Here is a 25828-nt window from a genome sequence, read left to right as displayed (position 1 = left end):
ATCCGTAAAAATTGGTCGCAGTCATTAAGTTATTATTACTACACACATATTTATATATAGGAAGTAATAAATTTATTTTATTTATTATATTTAAATAAAAATTAACATTGTTATAATAGTTAAAAATTTACATAAAATTATCTATACAAACTATTAAAGTAGATGTATAATATGCTCCCAGAGTATTTCAAGAAACAAATTATTATTTTTTTATATTTAAAATTTTTTATTTGTATTATTTATGATATTAATAATTAAAAAAAAATTAATTGCACTTATTTATTTGTACAATAAAAGTCTATAAAATCTTTGAAATGCAAGGTATACAACCGTTTTCTTTGTAAGAGTTGTTTAATTATATTATTTTTTATGCATAATATTATCTCAAAATCATTAATAAAATTTTAAAAACTCCGATGTGAAGCCGAGAAAAATGCCTAGTTATTATAAAAATTTAATACATATAAATAATTAGCAAAAATTTTCATGATCTACTTAAAAAAAAAAAGGAAAAAAATAAAAAAAAGACACATACATGGTCAAACTCTGCGTCTGTGTTCATTCATTGGACTTGGACAAAAATTCGTCACAATAATTTTAGACTTGAAAGAGGATATGTTAGTCTGACAAAACATGACTACTTTTCAATTTAATATGATTTCCAACCAATGCAACTTCTATTAAAGTAGTAGCATGAAGGCAGTCACATCCAGAGATCTAGAAAAAAGAAAAGAAAAGAGAGAGAGAGAGAGAGAGAGAGAGAGAGAGAGAGAGGGAGTCTGGGAGATGGAGAAGATATGCAGAGATGATGAAGGATTGTTTGAAACAAGAAGAGGGAAAGGGGGAAAAATTTATAAGGTGTTTGCTGGGAGTGTGTTTCTTGGGATATTGATGATATGGGTGTATAGACTAATTACTATGATTTTAAGAGGGAGTAGTAGTAGTAGTAGTAGTAGTTCATGGGCTTTAATGTTTGGTGTGTTTGGAGCTGAACTTTGGTTTGGTTTTTACTGGTTTCTTACTCAAGCTTCAAGATGGAATCCTGTCTTTCGTTATACTTTCAAAGATAGACTCTCACTAAGGTATATATACATACTTCTATATCATGATCATTCTCTTCTTCTTCTTCTGCTGTTTTGTTTTGTGTTTTTGTATGATCATTATTATTATTATTATTATTATTATTATTATTATTTTATAATTTCTTCTTCTCTCTTTCTTTCTCTTATCACATGAGCACAAACCTGCATCTCTCTCTCCTGCTCTTCCTCACATGTCTACTTAGGTGTTAGGATGAATGTTGACAATTCAATGGTACTATTAGGTTGTGAATGTGTGTACCTGTTTGTCTTTTTATCTATTTTCTTGGAACTAGGAAGGATAAGAATTTCTTTTTGTCAATCCAAGAAGACTATATATAATAAAAGACATACATTTCTCTTTCTCCCTCAATTGCATGTTGCCTTTAATTGTGGAGTTCCTTTACCCATCCCATTCTTTATCATTATTATTATTATTATTATTATTACTATTTAATCACAAAATATTAAAATATTTGAAATTAATTATTTTCATCCATGATTTAATTAAATATTTATTATAATGTAATATTTTACTAATAGACATAATTTTATATATTTTAATGACTAAAATATTATGATGTGATTTTAACATGTTGAACCATGAACATTGATCCTGTGTCTCATCAAACTTAGATATATATATATATATATCAGATATCAGACAATTTATAATCTTCACAAATTTGTTGAAGTATCAACATCTCCACATTTGATACTTTTTGCAGATTTCTTAGACATTGAAAATATTAATGTATTTTCCCTTTAATTCAAGCTCTTAACTTCTAACTGTCATACTGATCACAGATATGAAGATAAATTGCCCGGTGTCGATGTTTTTGTTTGCACTGCTGATCCAAGCATTGAACCACCTTCCATGGTCATCAGCACAGTGTTGTCAGTAATGTCATATGACTATCCGACGGAGAAGTTAAGCGTCTATCTCTCCGATGATGGTGGTTCACAGTTCACATTCTATGCACTCTTAGAGGCATCTCGCTTCGCAAAGTATTGGATTCCATTCTGCAAGAAGTTCAGGCTTGAACCTCGATCCCCTGCCGCCTATTTTGCGCGAGCAATTGAACCAAATGATGCTGCATTTTCTGCAGAATGGATTGCAGTCAAGGTACTCTTTTAAGTCATCCAAAAGAAAAAAGTTGTTTTTGTTTGATCTTATTATGATCATCATTCTTTTTTCTCAGAAATTGTATGAAGAGATGGATGACAGAATCAATGCTGCCATGAAAGAGGGAAAATTGCCTCAAAACATTCATGAACAACACAAAGGATTTGCAGAGTGGGAGACTGGAATTACTGCCAAAGATCATCAAGCAATTGTTCAAGTAAATTAATACAAAAAGCAAGGAACATATTTATTTCAGTTTACTATATCTTACTTGTTATCTATTTTGATTTGTTTGTGTTAGATACTAATTGATGGAAAAGATGAAACTTCAGTTGATATTGAAGGGTCTGTTCTGCCTACTCTTGTGTACATGGCCCGGGAGAAAAGACCTCATCGACATCATAATTTCAAAGCTGGAGCGATGAATTCACTGGTAATATCAAAAAACTTTTCTCTGATTGTTAAGCCTAAACTCTAAACCAATTAATTATTCAAAAAATGCAGATAAGAATCTCATCAGAAATAGGCAATGGAGAGATTATTTTGAATGTCGACTGCGATATGTACTCAAACAATTCAGAAACTATCAGAGATGCACTGTGTTTTCTGATGGATGAAGAGAAGGGTCATGAGTATGCTTATGTTCAATTTCCGCAGGATTACGATAACATTTCTAAGAATGACATTTATGCTGCTTCAATGAAGAGTATCAGAGAGGTGTTAATTGAAAAACTAAATGACTTTATGCAGAAATGAAATTAGAACACATGATGAATTTCTGATTAACTTGATAATGCAGATAGATTTTCATGGATTAGATGGATATGGAGGGATATTGTACATAGGATCAGGTTGTTTCCACAGGAGAGAAGTTCTAACTGGCAGACACTACAGCAAACATTGGAAGAAAAATACAAAAATCGATAAACCAATAGAAAGAGACACAAATTTAGAGACACTGGAAGCAAAATGCAAGTCTCTAACAACTTGCAGTTTTGAAGATAACACTGGATGGGGCAATGAGGTATCAATTTATACTCTTTTATCTCAATATCGATCAATTTATACATCAACAAGGCAAACAAACATACATACTTTTGTATCTAAAATTTTTCAGATTGGTCTCAAGTATGGCTGTCCAGTTGAGGATATAATCACAGGACTATCAATCAAATGCAGAGGCTGGAAATCCATTTACTTCAATCCTCCAAGAACTAACTTTGTCGGTCTTGCCCCGATGACACTCTCACAAACACTAGTTCAACACAAGAGGTGGTCTGAAGGCGACTTTCAGATATTCTTATCAAAATATAACCCCTTCTTGTTTGGCCATGGAAAAATAAAATTCGGCCTTCAAATGTGTTACTCGGTTTATTTGTTATGGGCTCCTTGTTCCCTTCCAACACTCTACTACTCGACAATTCCATCTCTAGCTCTGCTCAACTCAATTCCTTTATTCCCCGACGTAAGTCATCATATCATTATTTTTTATATATGTTATCAGAGCTATTGTTTTCTCTATTCTTAATGCGGTATCGATGTCAGATGAAAAGCATATGGTTCATTCCGTTCGCCTATGTTATTGTTACTACATCAGTTTATAGTATCGCCGAGGCAATGTGGATCGGACAATCACGAAAAGCTTGGTGGAATGAGATCAGAATATGGTTGTACAAGAGACTAGCATCATATCTTTTCGCATTTCTTGATGATGTACTCAAAGTAATTGGTGTAAACAAGACATCATTCATTATTACATCGAAGATACTCGATGAAGATGTCTCCAGGAGGTATGCGAAAGAGATCATCGACTTCGGCCCAGCTTCTTCAATGCTCACAATACTATCGGTTATCGGTATACTTAATTTATTCTGTTTGGTTGGTGGATTGAAGAAAATGCTAGTGTTTCATGAGGGAATTGTTAGTTCATTGTTCTTGCAATTTGTGATATGTGGATTGATCACTATGATCAACTTGCCATTATATCAAGCAATGTTTCTCAGGCGAGACGGCGGTCGGATTCCGGTGTCTACTACGGTGATTTCGATTTCTTTGGCTTTGTTGGCTTGTTTGATTCCTTTGCATTAGCAAAGATCAAGTGAAACTTCATAGCTTTTGAAGTTGAATGGTTTCAAATTTTTCTGTGTGTTTGTAATGACTTACTAATGTATGTTTGAATACTTTCTTTGCTTATGCTATCAGATAAAAAAAGCTGTTTTTTGCAATTTTTGCATTTATACCCTTGTCAATATTTAATACTACTTACATAATGACAATTAAAACCAAATAATGTACTTTAACATTGAGATGCGAAGAAAAAGGATTTTAATTAAATTTTCAATTTTAAAAATTATAATGAATATGAAAATTTAATATATGTTTTTTTTTTTTTTTAAAAAAAAGAGCTCAATATATTTTTTACAATGTTTTTTATGCTAGGAGATTTAACAATTATCTTAAAGTATGGGTGGATGGATAAATTCGTGTAGATGAAATTTTAGATTTTTAAAGGTTTCAAAGATAAGCACAATTTTGTTTTAGTGCATTATCAAATTAATAGGGATGTTAAGATAAATTTGAAGTATTTACAGGGGGCTGGAAGTAATTATAGTTTCTTCAAATATATATAAATATCTGGCGCTTTGAAGAGAGCGAAACCTTGAAGCAATAAAGTATAAACTGAAAATTTTAGTGAGAAAAAAAAAAATCAAGTAATTGAATTTGGGATTGTGAAAAGGTATGACCTTTTCCATGTCACTTGGGTTTGCTTCTTTTGATTGATGATGTTCAGGTCATGATGCCTTTTTTTCAGTTTTGAAGCCAATAATTGTTTGAATTTTAATGTTTATGCGTTAAGTTTTAGATTTTGTTTCAATCTTTTGCTGCTTCTAGTGCTGAAGCTTAATTTATTTTTCATTGTGATTGAAGCTTGTTGGTGATATAGTATAATATCTTTTGTTGGTTCAAGTGATGAATATGCATTAGCTTGGCTTCAAGATTTTTCTTTTTGTTGGAATTTGTTTTTGGACTAAGTTGTAATTCAATGGTGTTATGTTAAGAATTGATTATACATGAAGTTTGATGTGATGAACTAAGTTGTAATTGGGATAAAAGACAAAACAAATATCTCTGTTCCTTTTTAGGATTCTATCTTGTTTGTTTGTGTTTTGTGGAAGCCATCTTGTTAAGTGTATCCTAAATTTCTATTAATGTTGGCACTCTTCCTTGCCTTTGAGTTCTTTTTGTTTGAACTTTTCTATTTTTCTATTTAGTTTTCATGTCACTCAAAATTCTGTTTTAGTTCTATTTGGATTAGTAGTATCTCAGATAAATGACAGTAAACTTGTCCCCTTTTCTTTAACAATTTAAACATACCTCACTATCTTATCTAGTTGTAAAAATCTTCACAATTAGTTTGTTCTTTTCTTCAACTGTAATATAAATTTGTGACATTTGGTCTATATTGTGGTATTTATGTATTTTGGATATTTTTCCTTAAGAATTCCTGAAACTGTTTGTTTTTCCAATAAACTGAAGTCACACTTTTAACTACAACTTAATGTTTTGGACAGATGGAGAAGGTTGTCATCAAATTTGCAGTTATTTTCATGCTTCTTTGTTTTCTGTCAACCTTTAGATCAGTTTATGGTCTTAAGTTTCAGTTAATTCGGCAAGAGTGTTTTTCTCAAGTTCTTTCATCAGAAGATTACAGTGTTTGGGGAACACACAGTGTGGTCGATACAGGACAGTCATGGAAGAAAGGTTATTATGACGATGCTGTAAAACTTTGGGTATGTCTTTCACATATATAAAAATTGATGTTTTCTTTGCTGTGTATTTAATGTTTTGATACTGAACTTGTCTCTAATTGGCTCACTTCTCTATTGATGATGGTACTGATTTGAATTTTTCGTATTATTATCATACAATAATGCATGTTTTAATTTGATCAGGTGATTGATCCTACAGCCGATGTAGTTTTCAATTCACATGGAAATCTTAGCTGGAAGTTTGAATTGAAACCTTCGACCGGTGGGGTTTACTTTTTCTGCTTTATCAACTCTGCTCCTCACAATCTGCCGGTTGAATTTGATCTTAATATTGTCTCAAACACCAACAAGAACGATATAAGTGAACATGCAAAACATGGTAAGTCCATTGAATTTTGAATTTTGATGTCCTGATTCTTTCTTATAAAATACAGAAACTTTTCTGCTGAACTGTTGTTGTACATATCTGCAGATGATTTTGAGATTTTGATGTTGGCAATAGAAGAGTTAAAGTATGCTCTTAAAAGCATTCTATCAGAGCAAGATGATTTAGCTTCTCAGATGAAAGATCAGGCAATAAGTATGACCTCTTTTTATTTCATTTGATTGATATTTCTTTTCAAATCTTTAGTAGAGCTTACTGAAAGAGCATTTAGGTAAAATGCTCCAAATTATAGCTTTTATCATTTGATTTAAGTGTCAATTTGATTGCAGTAAATGAGAAGATGAGCAAAAGAGCAATTGCCAAAGCAATGTTTGAATCGGTGGCTCTTGTCGGAGCTAGTGTCCTACAAATCTTCATTTTGCGTCGTTTTTTTGAGAAAAAAATTAGTTATTTTTTTCTGCCAAAATGAAAAAACAAAAGTATGCACAAACCTCGGTGGAGTATGTGGAGGCGGAGCCCATGCACATATGGGTGTTGAGACTACCTGTACATAACTATTATTTACACTTTCAAAAATAATAAAAAATGTTTAGTACTTTACTGATATAAATTGATACTCTGCATGAGACACTTGGGGATACATACAGATTACAAATTGTTGAACCATTAGAATTGTATTAATGTGTATATGATTCTTACTACATTATTACTGCACCACTTAAAAGATAATCCAAAAGGAGGAATATGTTTTTTTTTTTTAATGTATTTATTGGGAGGTTAATGATCAAAATTTTTATATATTTATTTATTTATTTATTTGGAACTGGCTGTTGTACAGGCCATTTTTTTTAATTTCTTTTGAGAAATAGAAGATATTATTTTATTTTGTTTGAAAGCTTTCACTGCTGAATTTTCTCTAGATTGATGATGGTTGAGTACACACTGATTTTGCTTTTTTATTTTTAATTTTGTAACTGGTTGTGGGTTTTTCAGAAATTGGTGTGTATATATATTAATTAAGGAAATTCTAAGACCTTCTCAAATGCCACTTTTACTCCACATCAGGTTTTATGTTTAATTTTATTAAACTTATTCTAATCCTAGCTGTCGGTTAAATAAGAATCCCAATTCCAATTCCAAATCTAAGGCTGATCTCACCGGCGCTTTCTTCAGGCCGGCTGTCCAGCTCTCCAGTGCTATTTGCCTCTTGTTTGTCCCTCGCCAGACTGTTACTCACTTCCCTCTTAGAATTTCAGATCTAGAGCTGGCCTCGTCGACGCATTCTTCATGCCGGGCACTCTTCACCTCTCTGGTGCCATCTGCCTCTCCGATGGCCCTGGCCGGCATATTCTCCATCCCGCTCCGGTCTTCTTTTCAAACTATCTTTTTTTTTTATATAACTTATAGCAAAAATAGTGATGTGGCAAAACCTGATTGAATGGGGATGGTGTCCACTATCCTTTCTGTTGGAGGGAATACTATCATCTAGAGTTTGCAGCACAGGCAATTTAGAATGAAGAAAAAAATTATGAAAATAAAACAAACCAAACAAATTCCAGTTTTTGTTCATATAATAACAGTTAACAAATACATACTTTTACTTACATAAATCATAACAATCCCTTCAAATTTCATCTTACCATCTCCATCATTTTTCTCCCTCTTTCAATCTTTCCCTCTCTGTTGTCTCCATGATGCCATCTTTAGCAGAAACTTAGAATTTGTTTGTTTCTTTTAGTAGGCAAAATATGAAAAACAATAACAAAGTAGGTAAATATTCATACAGTTGATAAGCCATGGAAGATTAAGATTCCGCAGGACCCGACTGAATGCAGCAAAGCCATTTTCTCTGCAGATTGATGGTAGAACCAGAATTATTATGGTCAGTCATTTAAGTGGGCTAGTTTTGGATGCAACACCAAAGGCATAAAAATCTTACTGCAGTTGGTTTGGTGGAATATGTTGAAGACTTTAAGGATTGATCCTCCTTCCCTGGAGACTCAGTGGTGCGGCTATTACTACCTGTTTTCTTCTCATCTCTGGCTTTGTTGAAGATCACAGTGAATCCTTCTGCAGAAGCAGGGTCATTGACATCCCATTCACCAAACTTCGGCAATGGCCGTCCCTTCTCCTGGTAAAACACAACATAATTCACATTTTTGACATAATATGCCCAATGGAGGTAACTGCTAAAAGGAACCCTTTAACAATTCATTTCTTCTTTATTATTATCAATCTTGAATTGTCTCATGACCAACATATCCATTAAAAAGTTGAATAGCCTGAAATAATGTAACCTAAGACTTGAACTTGTATAGCTGTATATCCTAGTCTAGGAGTGAGAAGTTATTTCAGCATGAACAAAGAATATAATATGCAAAACTTTGTTTAAAACAGGCATCTGTACTCTGCACAGGTAGTAATGACATTGTCAAACATTTCAAAGGTCAAACTCAGATAGAAGTGTTTTTTTTTTTTTTTACTACATTATTTAACAACCTAGAAATACTGTATAACACATGATGTTGACAAAGTAGATCACTGAGAATCTTGAACTTCCTTCTTGTTCAGGTGTTATAATAATTAATAATCAACCCTCGATAAAATAGAAGAACTTCTATTTTTTTAACCTCCGCCAATTTCATATAGTTGATACCCATATTTTCCTCAAAGACTCCAAAGACCAATTCAAACTAAATACTTCCTACAAAAGAGAATATTGATTCCTGAAAAAAAGCAAATTATTACTTGCCATTCACCCATGAGTCAAAATCTTTTCATTAAACTTTAAAAGTGTAATTACAGACTAAGAAACAAAAAACACAAAAAGAAGCATAATTGGTTCCCTAACCTATCAAGGTGTTAGGGAACTACCACACCCTAAATCATTAGAAAAATTCTCGAGCATGAAAAAATAAATTGATCTAATCCACAGAGTACACAATCATGGTTACCTAGCCAGGATATCAATGGGATACAATCAATATCATACACCATCAATCTAGGAAAGCCAAATCCACAAAAGGTTAGAACTTGGTCAAAAATCTTTAAAGTTAATATCTCAAGGCCATAAGATTGATTGCACTAGACTTTGGATCTTAGCCTTGGTATATTCAAAATTCTCACCAGCGTAAGAGGTCAACAGTAAATACAGTAACACTTCAACTTTGAAATAGTCTAGGAAGGAGCATCTTGCTACTTGCTCTCAACTAACCAACCAAGTCAAGCCATGATGTCACAGAAATCCTACGCATGCTTTTGACCAGAAAAGAAACTAAACAATTGAAAATCTAATCTCAAAATCTGAATCATTTAACATCTAATAACACTCGATATCTAAATCACATCAAATATGAAGACAGATATCTCAACAACAAAGCAAACAGTGAAACCAATATAAATCAGAGAAATATGTCTTCCTACATGATCACACATCATGTGTAAGATATGATGGAGCAATCAAATACCAATCTAAAAGGCAATACAACATTCGAATAGTTAAACAATGACAACCTGAAGAACAAGAAGTTGGTCAGTTGAACAGTGTTATTAAAAGAGATAAATAAGCATCAAGGGCAAACGGTTTGTTCATATTTGCAACAAATTAAGGAATACAAGGATTAAGAGAACCACAAGCCACTGGAGATCAGATATTATCCTACAATTGAGGACAATTATAATTCGATTTCTTTCCAAACTCTCTCATACAAACCAGGAAATGATCACCCAAAAAACTCCATAAATCATTACAAAAGGAGTCCCAGCTCAATCAAACATCACAATTTTTGCAACCCTGATCAGGCACACAAATCAAACTAGAAGAAAAAAAAAATCTACTCCTCAGTCAATCAAAGCCCATAATAATCATGAATCTATGAACATCAGTACTAGACCACACAATCATCAAGAAAACATCAAAAAAATAAAATAAAAATAGAGGTACCATGATCCAAACTTTAACAAAAATCGCGTGATAAAAAACAAGAAAACAACCGAAATCATTGCAAATTCCATCGATTAAAATAAAAACATACACACTCCAACCAAAACCATGACAAATCTCAAACAAACTCCCTAGTCCACCACAAAAAGCATATCAAATCGATCAAACCCAGCCTATACACTTCAAATCAACAAATCAAACATTGAAACCACAAAAGCTACAGATCATCATCAAATTCCAAATATAAATCGAAAGAAATTAGGATCTTACCGACATGAATCCTTCCCAAAAATCGCAGAGAGAAAGAAAGCGTGAGAGAGAATGAGAGAGAAAAAGAATGGGGAGGGTTTGTGGGAGAATTAGGAAAATGAAGTCATGAGAGCGCGTGTGGGTAGCGGATCGGGTGGAACATTAACGGAGCTCCGTTTTTCAAAAGATCCGCTAACCCGAATTCCAACTCGGATTTTAGGAATGTTCATTTCACTGTAAATGGGAGGAAGTCAGAAAGTGAGGTAAGTGTCATTTTTTTTGAAGTAGGGGAAGTGATATCATGTGTTCATTTGTCAAAAAGTGAGGATAGAACCGAAGAATTTAGGTGTTGAATTAAATTTTATGAGTTCAAAAAAAAATTTAAAAACGAAAAAAAAATAGTTTTTATAAATTGACTCATTTCTATCCAAACTCCAAATAAAGGCCGTTAATTGAATGAGATTTAATTCCACATACATCCATCTGAAATTTTTAATTGCATTTAGGAGTGAAAAGTTTGAAATTAGTGTTTTTTAAAGCAAAAATCATCTTTGTCAATTGTCATTGTAGCTTTTTCACAAAAACACCTTGTGTTTTCACATGTTATAAATCACAATCCTAATTACAGAGAACCATTTTAATTAAAATTCTATTAATTTTAAAAATATTTTGTGAGGGTAATTTTGGCTTTATTTTAAAATTTAATATCCGTATGACCAAAATTTAATATCCATATGACTCAAAATCTTGTTTAAAACTGTTGTTTGACTAAATATACATAATTAAAATATCATGATTGTTTTTCTCCATGGACGTACACATTTTTAGACTGACGTTCATTGGAATGACTTCATGGTTTTAGCTGAATTGCTTGTTATTCCAATGATTTGAATTTTTAAATTATGTTTGAATTTTCCTTGATGTTTTAATGTGGTTGTCTTATTTTTTTAATAAACAATGATCAAACGCAAATATGTTTCTATGCTTTGAGGTTTGATTTTGTATATGAGAATCAGGCTGCATTGTAGTCATACTACACTACACAGACACAAAAAAAAAAAAGTCAAATAAGGGGACAAAAAAATGATCAAAATTTTCTTCTACTTGATGAAATTAGCATTTCACCGCTGCTTCCCCACTTCTTTCACTTCCTCACAAACATAAACATAAAATTAAAATTAAAAATATAAAATTGAAAACAACACAAACATGTAGGACCTGCGGTTGTTCATCATAGTTATTTGAATAAACAAATTTACCAACCAAAATCAACAACAGCAACTTCAGGAAAACAAGCTACAAAATTATTAATAAGTTACTGAAGATCTTATCTGATGAAATCTTCCAGCACTACATGCACACTGCAGTGCAAAATGATCAAAATCACTAAAACAACCATTCCGCTTGAACATGAGGCCTGCATAACATGAACAAGTGATCATTCAAAAACCAAAACTGGAAAATTTAGTGGTGGATTGATTTTGCTTAACATTTCGGTATAAACAATAGATGAGTACGAGGAATCCTTACTAGTCAGTAATGACAGTTACAAGAGCTCCAAAACAAGTGCAGAAGCTCCCCCGCCACCGTTGCAAACACCAGCAACTCCAATTTTGCCATTATTATGCTTCAGAACCTACCAATAATGGCATAGATTAACAAAAGATTGACCAACTATTTTATGAACATTCCAACATTCCAAAAGCCACCAGATCCAGTTCTGACTTCTGGGGGGTTTGTACAATGATAAAGAGGATTTGCGGATATTAATAGATTTTTTATGCACAAGCATCTTCAAAATAAGAAATTTTGTGTCAGGAGGACTGAAACATTTTCTTGCATTATAGTCAGGGGTGCAAGTATAATATCTAACAAGAAATGATAACAATTAGAGCAAGATGCGTAGGTAAAGCTTTTAAGCGAACAAGAACATAAATTTGGAAATTTTGGGCAATAAAGAATGGCAGGATTGGAGCTAGTTATCAAGGAAAATGCTAGACTATGAGACATACCCCCAACAAAGTAACCAGAATGCGAGCACCGCTGCAACCCAGTGGATGTCCCAAGGATACAGCACCACCATGCACATTAACTTTTTCCTGAGGAAAGAGAAGAGAGACTAATAAGCTATCTAGATGACTAGCCGTGCAAAGCTAACATAAGTGTGATGCATGAAGTATATTTTAGAAAAGAAAAAGTCAAAAGAAGAAAAGATGCAAGTTTCTATATTTAGTAGCATGGGAGAAGTTGAATAACTAACCGAAGGCAGCCCGAGAAGCTTCATGTTTGCCAGTGCGACAACCTGTCACCCAACAGTTGGTTCTAAATTCTATTAAACAAGAATGGTTCATATATGCTGATGCAAAAGATATTTAGAAAAATGAGATGATTCAAAACATAAGACGTGAAGACATGAAAACATACAGAAAAAGCTTCGTTTATTTCATAATAATCAACTTGAGAGACCTCCAGGCCAGCATTGGAAATAGCCTTAGGTATTGCAAGGGCTGGTGCTGTCGTAAATAACTCAGGGGCCTGCACAAATATTTCTCTTTTAGCATAAATTCACAAACTCGATAATAAAAACAGTTAAAAAAATCATGTTCTTCGTGACTTAAATATTATCTATGAGATTCATGCGAGGAAACTAGCAACTCAAATTTGTTCATGCTCTTTATTATACAAATAGATCTAAGCTTCATTCTAATTGATCAATGGCAACCTGAGCAGCATCTGCATATCCTGTGATCTTTGCAATCACTTCCAATCCAAGTTCCAGAGCCTTCTCTCCACTAACTAACACTAAAGCAGCAGCACCATCACTGTTAAGGATAAGGTTCAAAAGGAGTAAGTAAAACTTCATGCAAAATCCAGCTAATTTGAAATTTAATTAAAATAAAATACAATTACAAAATGTATCTCTTGGTAACTGCACATCAACCTGTCAGAAAGAAGCACACAAAGAGGAAAGTATCTCCTCAAGAAGCAACCAAGATTATATATAGCTTTCCTAAGTAGATTATATGCAATAGAAGTAGGTTTAAAAGAAAGAACACCTTATGCTAGAGGCATTGCCAGCTGTAACAGTACCACCATTCTCCTTAAAACTTGGGCGGAGCTTTTTCAGTTTTATGGGATCAAACTAAGAGAGTAAAAGGAAAAGAAATCAACCATAAGTAAAAAAAAACATATATTTGGTGTTTCGGATTTGAAGGTCATCTAATTGACCATTTCATTTCTAGGAACAATAGGAACAGAATTAAGTATGGTAAATGATGTTACCTTCTCTAAGCTTTCATCTTTATCAACAACAGTTGATGGTTTTCCCCTACCTCCTGAAACCTCAACCTGCATTACATGACAATTTGAAGAATAAACCAATTTCCAAGTTCCAACAGAACTAACCTCATTTAGGTTCCAAAGAAATTAAAATTTAAATCTCACTGGAACAATTTCCCATGTAAAGGCTCCGTTATTTCGAGCAGCTATTCCACGCTCATTACTCTGAATAGCAAAAGAATCCTATAGAAAAGATAAAATGAAGATCACTGGCATAATTTGAATATGGTATCAGTTTGAATCTTACCAATAATATCTGGAAAGTGGTTATAATAGGATGCAGTTTCAAACAAACACTTTGGCCTCTTCGAGCAATTTGATGCTTTACGATATTCCCTAACTAGTGCTAAATAAAACATCTACGCTCTTTTGTATATTAGAACAATATCTTTGGTCAGTATTAGAAATTTAGTTCAACAAAAACCAACAAGATAAAAAAAAATTGAATCATGTTATTATGGCACTGGCCGAATTAAAGATTGTAAAAAGTCACACCAATACCATCTAATGATTACCACTCAAATAAGAAAACAAATATCAATCTAATGCAGGATTCTTATTTAAGAGAACCAGAATTAATGAAGTGATGCATCAGCAACAACAAGAAATGTTCTAAAGGAAAGAGGTAATAAGCATAGACATGTTGCGAATGGCATACTATAAACTGAGCTATTACATATGTACTTGCTTATCATAATGACCAAACATGGAAAATCATTCAACCACAATTCTGGTGAAAGCACACAAAACTATTCCTGAACTTACCTGCTCCTCTCTTGTTATTGAATGGTTGTCTGAACATAACTCAGCACACACGCCCATGGCAGAATCACTATAAACATCCCACAGACCATCCTTGAGCATTCCATCAACAAGCGAATCATGTCCAAATCGAGACCCTTTCCTGAAAATGATTAATTTGAACAAAAATTCTTACATTAACATTGTAACCAAGGTGTAAATGATCATGCTTTTTGGATGACAGCATGATTTTTGCGTGCATTCTGACATGTCTAGCTAGTTCAGAAAAGAATTGCACTTTCTACAAGACATTATAAATATCTCAACCATATTTAGCAAATTAAAAAGAAAATTGAATCCGAGAAAATACTGCACATATCCAAGCAGTCAAGCACACACTAATTTCAAGACCAATAAAAGACAATGGAAATGTTATCAAGATCAATTGGTACATGGCACTGAATTGCATTAGCGGACACATAGTTATGTGCAGGGCATGGAAGGGTGCCCAGCAACACAGTTAATGAAGCTTAATAAGGATTAGCAGCAAAGTATGTCAAATTCACTCTGACACAAAAGAATTTTGGTATAGGCTATACCTAATAACCTTTTGTAGAATTAACTGAACAATGAACTAGCGAATTTGATACATTGTGGATTGACAAGGTCTGAAGCACATGCTAAAGAAAATTAAGAAACATCTGGCTTCAGCCAGAATATTTATTGAAATTTGCATCAGCCCCAGTAAGTAATGGATTAACAACAAGCTATTTCACTGAAGTAGACCGCAAAATCTATTATCATAAATTTACTCAGTATCATACACGAAAAAATAGATTAGACACTAACCTTGCTTCTGCTAAATATTTAGGGGCATTTGACATGCTTTCCATGCCCCCAGCTACAACAATATCATTGAGACCGAGCTGTATGCTTTGTGCGGCAAAAATAGTAGCTGTGAATGACAGTAATGCAAATGTTGCGTATAATGCTTGTCCGTATGAATGACACAAAGAAATTAGTCTGCAGTAAAAGGCACCCACCTTTCATCCCAGAAGCACAGACTTTATTAACAGTGGTGCAGACCACAGTATTTGGTATTCCCGCACCCAAAGCAGCCTGCCTGGCAGGAGCCTGGCCCAAATTAGCACTCAAAACGTTTCCAAAGACAACTTCCTGGACCAGTGCAGGATCAATATTTGCCCTCTTAAGAGCAGCTGAATTTTTTTTTTTCCAAAATATATGTATAAGGTCAAAGACATCACACCACCAGCTCATCAAAAACACAACCAAAAAAAAAACAGGGGGGACTGAAATGTTACCTTCAATAGCAATGGAACCAAGTTTGGTGGCTGACAAGGAGGAAAAAGAACCAAGAAAGCCACCCATGGGTGTTCGGGCAACACCAACAATACAAACATCTGCAAGTAAGAGGGTGACTTGTTAAAAATAATTATACAAGAAATTAATTGCAAGAAGGACATCTCATTTCTAAAAAGCTGGATAGCAATGCTTGCTCTCACTACATAGTCAAACCAATACTAGTCAGAATCAGCATGCACAAACTCACTCTTAGGTCAGTAAGTTTGGCAATATTACATTATTTTCATGGAAACTACTGAATTACTAAATCATGAGACAGAAAATTACCAAGTATAACATACGATTATATTTTTAGTAATAAACCCCCTCGATAGGTTGAAAATTGTTGACACCCACCTCACTTTGGAAAAATTTAACTAAAATCGCTTCTATTCAGTTATTATTACTCTTTTTTTTTTCTTTACCATTCAGCCTCTTGAGTTACTTTCCCAGCCATTAAATAATTGAGTAATATGCAACAGTTTGAAGGTTTGCAAGTAAACATGGAGTGACTATTAATAAATACTCAATGTGGAAAATATCTATGAATGAAAAAGAAATGCTTAGATAAAAAAAATCAAATATTGAAAGTTCAGACAATTGCATATATACCTCTGGGTTTTATCTTGTCTGAAGCTACTACAGGAGCCATTATTTATAAATCAAGCTGAAGAAAAGGAAGAAAAGTCGAACATGGATTAGAATGTGCCCAGTAACTGAAATCTTTAATCTTTTTAAAACTATATAATAAACTTACATCATGCCTAATCACACACAACAACAACAACAACCGCCATTCCAAGCAGGAAAAACTCAGTAGAAAAGCAAGAAAAATGGGGACGATGAGATACCCCACAAAAAAAAGCCCACAAGCATTGAATCCTTATCAAATGCAACGAATCAGCAAAATCCAAATCTCCTAAAAACCAAATCATTGATAAATTAAGATAAAAAAAAACTCCAAAATCAAAAGAAATCAAGCCTGGTATTAAACAAACAGATCAATATCCTCTTGTGCACAGAAAACAGTGAAAAATGCATGAATTTGATCAGAATCTAAAGCACATACACATCTATCCAGAAAAAATGGGATTCAGGAAGAGAGAGCTCACTTTCAACTGGAGAAGAGTAGAGCGACGCCGATCGCGACTCCGGTGTGGGATGGAGCCATGGAAGCTTAAAAACTCGGGTTTTTCTCACATCTGAGAAACGGTTTTCAAGTATACGGGAATCGTTTGAGGGAAACGATACGTTCCCTACTTGGACCTGGCCCACCCTACAATAACCACAAAAAAGTTTTTTTTTTTTCTAATTTATTATTACTCTTTGAAAAATAGCGAGATTATCACTCCTTATTTTTTTGTTTTATTTTTATTTATATGCGCATATTTAATCAATAGTCATATTGTCATAATATATACAATTATTTTCTTAGGGTGTTTTTGGAAAAAAAGCTCTTTTGTTGTTTTCAGTTACAATTTATTTATTATTTTGGAATAAAAGGATTATCACTCTCTAATGTGAGAAGGAGACATGTAATTTAGTTATTTAAGTTTAAAAAAAATTGTGACTGAGAGAAAAAGATTTTATTTATTTATATTTTTAAATTTTTAGTTTAAAAAGATACATAATATATATTTAAGACGTCTATCTTAATTATATAATTTGATGCCACATTGTTTAAAAATTTTTAAAAAAATTAATACCATGGTTGTAGTGTCTAAACAATATTTTTACGACTATTTAGCACCTTGAATTAAACATAAAGATCAAGAAAAGAACTCTCATAACCCAAGGCTTGTTCACAAAATCTTGTTATAATTCATAGATTTTAAATTTATTATTTATGTATCAAAATAAATACAGAAATATAATTAAAAGACAAACACATGATCTTTTATAATTAAATATGGTATAAAATTATGGGAAACGGATTCCCCTGATTAAAAGTGGGTAGGTGACCGAGTATGTGGTTGGTGGCTAATGTTATCGAGCTTGTCGGATCTTGTGAGAATTGGGTGTTTGCTTTGAGTTAATTACGATTTTGACACTGGAATAACTATTGGTGACAGAGGCACGTGAAACCACGTGGCTTCGAATACCGAGCTTTTGTCGCTGTTCAACGGCTCTGATCTCTGATTCTGTCCTTCAAGGTCACGTGCAGACCGATTTATATTGAGGATTTTAAAACGTATAAATTAATAATTATATATCATCACGTGATACTTTGATCCATTATCAATATGATCTGCTGGATCAGTGCAAGTAAGAATCCACACACTAAAGTTGGCAGTTCAAGAACTTAAGTAACATAGAAAAGAAAAACTAATATAAATTTTCATACCATTACTTGCCTGAAGGTGAGGTTAATCCTAACAGAGTTCGCCTTTGAACGCTTCGGCACAGAGTGTAGCCAATCCCTCTGTGTGTATCCCCTCATTACCAACATTGAACCGTGTTTTAGAACAAAAGCATGCTGCTCTGTGTGACTGCTCTTGTGTCTCTTGCTTGCCGGTGGTGGTTCTGAATGTGCAGCATCTTGCATTTTTGCTGGAAATCCAGACTGAAAAAGATATTATGTGTAGCTAAAATATCGCAAATCTTAATTCAGAATTTTGATGCTAGTTTATACCAGATTTTTTTGTTGGTTTCTTTTTCAACAGGAACTCGCGCTCACATCCAAAAGAAACCGATGCGATTTCAGGAGCTGGTCCATATAACTTCTCGTCATCAGAATGCCAACTTACATAATCTGATCCAGTTTTATATCTGTTTAGTAGCAGGCTGTTAAATTTACTTCCTGGGAGGGCTTCATGTACCTACATGCACGTTTGAAGAATTAAGCAGCAATGAAGCTGGAAAACAAGAAACTCAATTGCATTTATGTCCATAGAGCGACACCAAACAAAGTTATTTTCAGTGAGAGAGATATGAAGGACAGTGTTCTTACTGCCTCCAATATGTCTTTAAGAACAGGATAGTCATCCCATGAATATGCATGAGGTTGGTATCCACTGTATTGCAAATCAGAAAGACCTTTGCTTGCAACATAGCATACATCTCTGGGCTGCACTAGAAAAAAATAAAGTCAAAACTATATGAAAAAAAAAAGCTAATATTAAAAGGGTGATACTTAAAAATGCCTCCTGTCAGTATGAATATGAAAACATAAACATCCATGAAGTTGTAGACCATCTATTGAAAAAGGGCTTTCCAAAAAGCTAATATTAAAAGGGTGATACTATTAAAATGCCTCATGTCAGTATGAATATGAAAACATAAACATCCATGAAGTTGTAGACCATCTATTTAAAAAGGGGTTTACAAAAAGCTAATATTAAAAGGGTGATACTATAAAAAAAGCCTCCTGTCAGTATGAATATGAAAACATAAACATCCATGAAGTTGTAGACCAAAAGGGCTATGCAATCCTACTCCACATTGGTTCTTATATTTAGTCAACCATTTGCATTTTCTCAAGGAGAGGCAACAAACAAAAATCGTGGCTGGATACAAGATGGGGCAAGAAAGGAACTCATGGTTACTCACCATAAAACTCAAAAATTCACAACGCGGGTGATGTTCCAATGTTTCTCATTTTCAATATTCATGGCTATAAAAGTTCAGTTGATGGTCTGATCACAATATTCAATGGTCTCCATCAACTAAATGCCATCCTATCTTAGTACTTGGTAAATGTTGCTACTTCAGCAAGATCATTTCCCTTTTCTATTATTCCCAGCTACTACCGTGTCTCCCCTTATTAACATCATGATAACTTTTTGAAAGCCATGATGCTGTACAATGGAACAAAGTGATGCAACTCCATATACTACTAAGCAAAAAATCCAAAGAATGAGGGCAGCATAATGGATCCCAATGGTTTCGATGATCACAAACACAAGTCCTGCAACTCTTTTACACCTAAAAGTATGTCTTTTATAATGCATATTTATTTGCATATAATAAACAGCAATAAGTTATCTAAATACAAATTTGGGAAAATCAGGCCTGCCTAATGGTTTCTGAATGATATAGTATATAAAAGCGTAAAACAAAGATGCCTGTGGAATGTGATAAGTAAAATGGCTACTTAAACAACTAAAAGAAATCAAAACCCTTGTTCATTCATGCATCTCTACAACCCCAGTAGACATGACCTTCAAAGCATCCCCCAGAGGCCAATAATTAACTCGAATAAAACAATGAACTGAGCCTTCCAACATATATACCAGACCAACTTTCTTGCAAACCACATTATTAAACCATACAAATAAGAATGAGTCCTAACAATTAAAATTTGACTCTAATTCCTAAAAACGATATGTTTCTCAGCTCCCATGAATTAAAATCAACTCGAATCATACAAGCAAGACCTGGCAAAGCAAAAATTTAAATGTCCTACAAACTCTTTGACCAAAACACTAGAACTTATATAATGCTATATGTTGTAATATCCTGAAAATATGAGGTCTAGGTGATGATTTATCATCTCTCAGAGCAATAGCAAACCCTAAGAAATTAAAGCATGAACATATAAGAAACAAACCCCTAATTATTGAAATTGCCTTTGTCTAAATTCTCTTACTCTGGAACTAAGATCTTTATAACAATTCCCTCACCCGCTAATCAAATCCAAATTAAATCAAATAAATAAAAACAACAAAGGAATACCAACTAAACAGCCTCAAACACTAAGGTAATCATCTTCAATTATCAAAAATTTCCAGAATACTCACGAAAACTGGAGCTAAAGGCCCCGAACACAGCCATAATTGACAAGAAATTGGAATTTATATCCAGGTATAGGACTAGAAAACCCTAAGATTTTTCAGACCATTAATCATCTTCTAGTTAATAAATCCATAAAAAACTCAACATAAATCACATTTAAAAAAAAAAAACAATGACGATACAAATTCATGAAAACCATACATGTATAATCCATAAACCCCAACAAATTTATGCAATTAAGTGAAATGAAAAAGAAAAAAAAAATGAGAAATTTCACCACCTGGACGCAAGATCTCCCAAAAACGTGAATCAAAGGCCGTGTCCACGGGATCTCTTTGTCGAGATAATGAAACCACTCCCAAGAGCGATCAGGCGAGAGAAAGCGAGGGACATAGAAGACCTCACTGCCATTTCCAAGGTCAATGGTGCGGTTCCCACCGCCACCGCTAGGATTAGGGCTTGGTCTCACGAAACCGAGAAGGCTCATGACGAAGAAGATGGAGGGAAAACAGAAGGGAAGCACAAGAAGAGCCCTTTCATTGAACTTTTACACATATAACCTTGCAAAACTACATAATTTCATAAATGTATTAAAACAAGTCCTTCGAATATTGTATAAATAACCCTGGCTGAAAAGAATTATAATTTCATCTATAACCCTGGTAAAAGGTTAAATTTTATTATTATATATGTCAATATGTGTGTGTGCTCGTGCGCGAGTGTAAGAACGGCAGTTAAGGGTCAATATGGAATTTCAGTTCAATGCTTACATCTACATAAGCATTGATAGTTAGTTGAAATCATCACTTAAATAATTACTTATTTTGAAGGGGTCTACATGCAAATTGTCCCAGTACAAAGACTGAGAGACAAGGAACAGAACACTGTAAAATGACAACAGCCAAAGGTAAACATTTGAACATTTTACAAAAGTTACAGCCACCCGTTAACAAAAACTATAAAAGATAATAGTTAATATTCACATCTGATATTTCCCCTTCTATGTCAGAAAACACACCGAAAAGTAGAGAAATTTATTATTATTATTTTTTATTTAATTTTACAGGCTTTGTGCAGTCTCCAGGGTGCTACTGTTAGTTGTATGATCAATCCACTTGATCGTCAGATACAGTTCACCAGACTCAACATCGCACAGCCTCAGGCGAACATCCTGTATGATCTCACCGTCGACGAACCTCACATAGCTGTCCTCCATAAGGCAGTTATCAACGTCAGGCGCTACCTTCCGTAGCTTAGTCTCACCGGTGGAGAGCTTCAGCGCGCGTTTTAGTTTGGAAGCTGATGCTATCGGTTGGAGGTTGACAAAGGCATTCCCCATCTTGTCATCGTGTTTGAACCGATCCCAATCAAACACCTCCTACAAGAAATTCAGTGACAATTTTTCAGATTCAAATCAACAGTTTTAGGCATCACACCATAATTTCACCGAGGATATGGTCAATAACAAGTGAGACAATTGTTCCTAGAAAAGTGCATGATGAGAATGCATTTGAGACTTGGTTGATTTCTAATAGTCAACAATGACCATGAAAAAGACGTTGATGACTACTGTCACATAATAAGACAAATAATGAATGGAAACTGACCAACTAACTTTTAGAGGCGTGCAATGGTGTAAAGCAAATGCTAAACATGATAAGCGCCGCCAGTGGAACAATGTTTACTTCAACAACAACACTTACCAGCTATCATGCTGATAGATATCATAAAAAATGATGCTATCCATCTAGAACCTTTGAACCAGGTCCAAATTGCAATGCAAATTCAGTGCTCGGTCAAAGGTTGATAGTTTCAAGAAAATGGAAAACTTAAAAAAAAGTAGAAGAAACTCACTAGTTTGAGGACACCCAGGGCGTCTACTGTGGAGAAAGTGAACTCTTCATTCCAGGTGGGATTGAGGCAACTGTTAATGACCCTTGTCTTGGCACTCTAATCGAAATACATGGGACTTGTCAGCATTCAGTTCAATACCATTATCAAAAGGAATTATAGATCAAGTCCATAAGCTGCTCAAACAAACCCATATATACACGAAAAGACTGAAAAAAAAGCATATATCTTCATATCTTGAAGTACCAACGTTCTGTAAGGGTGAGTACAAAATTAAGTTAATTCACAAAGGCATAGAGACAGAAACCGAGTAGAAAATAAAACCCACGTTTTTTATGGATGAGGAATTAACGACATAAATTAGTGCCAAATAGTTACGACATCACATTGTCAATAAACAAATGCCTACAATAAAAATTCAACAAAGACTTGGTAGACTATGATATTACTTTTTATCGCACTTGAATTGAAAAAACACAGAACCTTTGATATTTGTCAAAGTTATTCTGTAGCAGTGTAAACATGCTCTCTTTGAATGGTTCCAGGCCAATATAAAGATAAGCTAATTTACTAAATCTCGCTTTCCAAACTATACATTTAAGATTCTAAGTGATAAAGGAAGGAGGAAAGATAACATTGTGAAGTTATGAAATCAAGAGAATCTTTAATGAAATTAAAATCGGTAAAAATAATGCACAAGTCCTGATTGCTCAGCAACTATGTCAACAACTTCATACAAGTGTAAAAATCATAGAGTACAAAGCTAAATGTTTATCTAATGCAAGTCTTATGATGCAGCATGGAGCTTGCTTCTTGTTGCATTTTTATCAAGTAGTTCCAGTATTCCACAAGAAATCAACGCCATGAAATATGAAATAGAGATGTACACAACAAACCAACCAAGAGCAACAAGAGAAGAAAGATAGAGAAGCTCACCTGATTCTCAACTCGGACAATGACATAAGGATCACTGCTTGTAAAATCTCGAATTGCAAGCCTCTTCCCACGAACAATTATCACTTTAAGAATTCCAGTAGTCGCCCCCATATCCCCTAAGACGAGATCCCACACCCTGGTAACACAACAAAGCACAAAAAAAAAGAAACAAATTAAAAGGAGTTCCATCAAAAAGAATTGCGTAAATTCATTGTTAAGATCTCAAGGTGATGTCCCTACAATGCTATATGTCTCGTACCAATCAAACAAGGAAATATAAACAATTCTCCTCTAGTTTTTCCCCAAATAATGTCAAAATTCACTACAGAGTTGTTCTCAGGACAAAGTCTATTTCATTTTTAAGTAAATCCAGAGCTATCATAGGTACAGTCAGCCGCAACACTAATACTATTCAAAAGGAAACATAAGAATTGGAAAACACTCATCAATCAACAAAAAATAGAAGGAAAATCATAATTAATAGACGTAAATCAACTTCAATACTCATCTAAAGAACAAAAACAAGAATAATAAATTTCAATACCCAAAACCAACATCAAAGCATTATTTCCCCCATGAAGTCACCTCCCACAATCCCAAGTTTACAACAAATCAACCCTTTAGAAAGATAATAAATAAAAGCAGCATCATACCAATGATTTCAACACTAAAAATCACCATAAAAAAAAAAAAAGAGGACATCAAACCTAAATACAAAAGCATGAGTTTCATTCACTAAAACGATAAAACCGAATCCCCATTTCCTACTTTAAACACCCAAATTATAAACCTCGATCAATACAACTCCAAAATAAGCAACCCTTCCAAAAAAAAAAACTTCAAAAACTAAAACCAGCACCAAGCCCTAGAATTTCAACAATGAAACACAGGAAAGATTTCATCAAACCTAATTTTCACCCACCCACTGAGAAAAATTAAATTTTTCTTCAATCAATACCCTGCCAAATTAAACAACAATGAAAAAACAATATCAAACACCAAAAACCATGATTTTCATTCATCTCGACACCAAAAATAATCACCTCAAATCGAAACAAAACACACAACTTTCCGGATCCCAACAAGAACCAACTCAATCAACCACTTACTGATGCCGCCGGCGCCCTTCTCCGTTCCGATCCCCGCCTCACACGGCCACGACGATGCCGACCAGAAGCTTCCCAAAAAGCCTAAGAGATATATATATATATATATATATAGCGAGAGAGAGTTGGCTAGTGCTTTCAAAGTGAGTGGGCTTTTACCGATTATGGGAAACGGGAAATTTCATGGGGAATCGTTTTTTTGACTTTATTTTTTATTTTATCACCGAGTCTTTGACGGAAACAAACCTAATATATAATAATAATAATAATAATAATAATAATAATAATAATAATAAGGAACAGTCTAAAAAAGAAGTCCGCACATAATAATTCCACAATTCGCCTAAGTCTCACAATCAGTCATTGGATTGAATTTAAATCCAACGAATTCAAATCATCCATTCATGTGAATATAACTTCAAAAATAATTATTGACCAATATAATAAACAATAATAATATTTATAAATAGTACCAAGTGAGGTGAATATTATTAAAAACAGTTACACCTAAAAAAAAATTACTTTATCTCATCTGTTTTAACTACTATTATCACACCTTCTCATTATTCTTGCATCTATCTCTCTTTTTATTTTTTTAGACGCTTTACGCAAATTTGTAAACAACGTTTTCTATTATTATTATTAGTAGTAGTAGTGTTTTATTTTTTTTTACAGGGAAAGTAATCATGCATATTTGATTTACAAAATTTTATTTATTGTTAAGGTCAAAACATAAAATGATACCCAGCTCATAATAAAGTAAACAAGCCTTATTTCATTTGTTTTTAATCTAAATTATGATTTTTTTTTTATTATTATTATTAAACAAGGTAGACTGCCTCAACCGAAACTAATAATAATCCAAAACGAGTGGAATTGTTCAAGTCGGTTTGGTTTTTATAAATGATTAGTTAATATTGAATTATATTTTAAGTACTATTGGCAAGCCAATATTATATCTTAAGACATTTTTAAAAATAATACTATTAAAATAGTGAGCCTCATGCATGTGAACATGAGAAAGTTAAAACACCTATTTATGATCTATTAAAAACAGTATAATATTTTAGAATTTCTTTAGTTGGTAAGTGTTTCTTTGTACTTAAATCTCTTGTTCAATTAACATAATAACATCGGATACCTCACATAAAATATTCATATTTTTATAAAAAAAAATAAATTTAAAACTTAATTCACATAATTTAAA

At 33.4% G+C, this 25828-nt stretch overlaps 6 protein-coding genes across 8 annotated transcripts; 2 read left to right on the top strand and 4 right to left on the bottom strand.

The window, feature by feature from the left end:
• Positions 1 to 726: 726 nt before the first annotated feature.
• Positions 727 to 4411, top strand: LOC120260371 (cellulose synthase-like protein E6). The gene is made up of 8 exons (XM_039267836.1): positions 727 to 1082; positions 1887 to 2205; positions 2282 to 2422; positions 2507 to 2638; positions 2710 to 2922; positions 3005 to 3229; positions 3323 to 3670; positions 3751 to 4411. Exons 1-8 carry the CDS (start codon positions 787 to 789, stop codon positions 4291 to 4293), a joined length of 2217 nt encoding a protein of 738 aa, XP_039123770.1. The 5' UTR covers positions 727 to 786; the 3' UTR covers positions 4294 to 4411.
• A 461-nt stretch (positions 4412 to 4872) lies between these two features.
• LOC120260249 (transmembrane emp24 domain-containing protein p24beta2-like) lies at positions 4873 to 6893 on the top strand. The gene is made up of 5 exons (XM_039267688.1): positions 4873 to 4942; positions 5778 to 5996; positions 6159 to 6354; positions 6448 to 6555; positions 6690 to 6893. The coding sequence occupies exons 2-5, from the start codon at positions 5778 to 5780 to the stop codon at positions 6827 to 6829; spliced, it is 663 nt and encodes a 220-aa protein (XP_039123622.1). The 5' UTR covers positions 4873 to 4942; the 3' UTR covers positions 6830 to 6893.
• A 996-nt stretch (positions 6894 to 7889) lies between these two features.
• LOC120260502 (protein NOI4-like) lies at positions 7890 to 10714 on the bottom strand. Its single transcript, XM_039267988.1, has 3 exons — positions 10574 to 10714; positions 8300 to 8491; positions 7890 to 8209 (listed from the first exon to the last, which is right to left on the bottom strand). Exons 1-3 carry the CDS (start codon positions 10577 to 10579, stop codon positions 8165 to 8167), a joined length of 243 nt encoding a protein of 80 aa, XP_039123922.1. The 5' UTR covers positions 10580 to 10714; the 3' UTR covers positions 7890 to 8164.
• Positions 10715 to 11715: 1001 nt separating this feature from the next.
• LOC120262209 (acetyl-CoA acetyltransferase, cytosolic 1-like) lies at positions 11716 to 17206 on the bottom strand. The gene is made up of 15 exons (XM_039270286.1): positions 17107 to 17206; positions 16607 to 16661; positions 15955 to 16053; positions 15676 to 15849; positions 15482 to 15587; positions 14657 to 14795; positions 13997 to 14074; positions 13835 to 13900; positions 13609 to 13694; positions 13275 to 13374; positions 12977 to 13087; positions 12813 to 12854; positions 12565 to 12651; positions 12083 to 12188; positions 11716 to 11969 (listed from the first exon to the last, which is right to left on the bottom strand). Exons 2-14 carry the CDS (start codon positions 16644 to 16646, stop codon positions 12099 to 12101), a joined length of 1218 nt encoding a protein of 405 aa, XP_039126220.1. The 5' UTR covers positions 16647 to 16661; positions 17107 to 17206; the 3' UTR covers positions 11716 to 11969; positions 12083 to 12098.
• Positions 17207 to 18186: 980 nt separating this feature from the next.
• Positions 18187 to 21246, bottom strand: LOC120260727 (DNA oxidative demethylase ALKBH2). 2 transcript variants are annotated; one of them, XM_039268285.1, is made up of 4 exons: positions 21009 to 21246; positions 18945 to 19061; positions 18627 to 18813; positions 18187 to 18557 (listed from the first exon to the last, which is right to left on the bottom strand). In XM_039268285.1, the coding sequence occupies exons 1-4, from the start codon at positions 21213 to 21215 to the stop codon at positions 18367 to 18369; spliced, it is 702 nt and encodes a 233-aa protein (XP_039124219.1). In that variant the 5' UTR covers positions 21216 to 21246; the 3' UTR covers positions 18187 to 18366. The 2 variants fall into 2 exon arrangements, with proteins under 2 accessions (XP_039124219.1, XP_039124220.1); XM_039268286.1 differs by having other exon boundaries at positions 18187 to 18544; positions 21009 to 21244.
• A 330-nt stretch (positions 21247 to 21576) lies between these two features.
• Positions 21577 to 24748, bottom strand: LOC120260388 (protein C2-DOMAIN ABA-RELATED 11). Of its 2 annotated transcripts, none has more exons than XM_039267861.1 (4): positions 24625 to 24748; positions 23516 to 23651; positions 22583 to 22678; positions 21577 to 22106 (listed from the first exon to the last, which is right to left on the bottom strand). In XM_039267861.1, exons 2-4 carry the CDS (start codon positions 23624 to 23626, stop codon positions 21789 to 21791), a joined length of 525 nt encoding a protein of 174 aa, XP_039123795.1. In that variant the 5' UTR covers positions 23627 to 23651; positions 24625 to 24748; the 3' UTR covers positions 21577 to 21788. The 2 variants fall into 2 exon arrangements, with proteins under 2 accessions (XP_039123795.1, XP_039123796.1); XM_039267862.1 differs by having other exon boundaries at positions 24559 to 24709.
• Positions 24749 to 25828: the final 1080 nt, after the last annotated feature.

This window comes from Dioscorea cayenensis, chromosome 5, assembly GCF_009730915.1.
Source record: "Dioscorea cayenensis subsp. rotundata cultivar TDr96_F1 chromosome 5, TDr96_F1_v2_PseudoChromosome.rev07_lg8_w22 25.fasta, whole genome shotgun sequence".
NCBI classification, from domain to species: domain Eukaryota; kingdom Viridiplantae; phylum Streptophyta; class Magnoliopsida; order Dioscoreales; family Dioscoreaceae; genus Dioscorea; species Dioscorea cayenensis.
The sequence above is the reverse complement of the archived record's forward strand: the minus strand, read 5'-3'. Positions and strand labels throughout refer to the sequence as shown.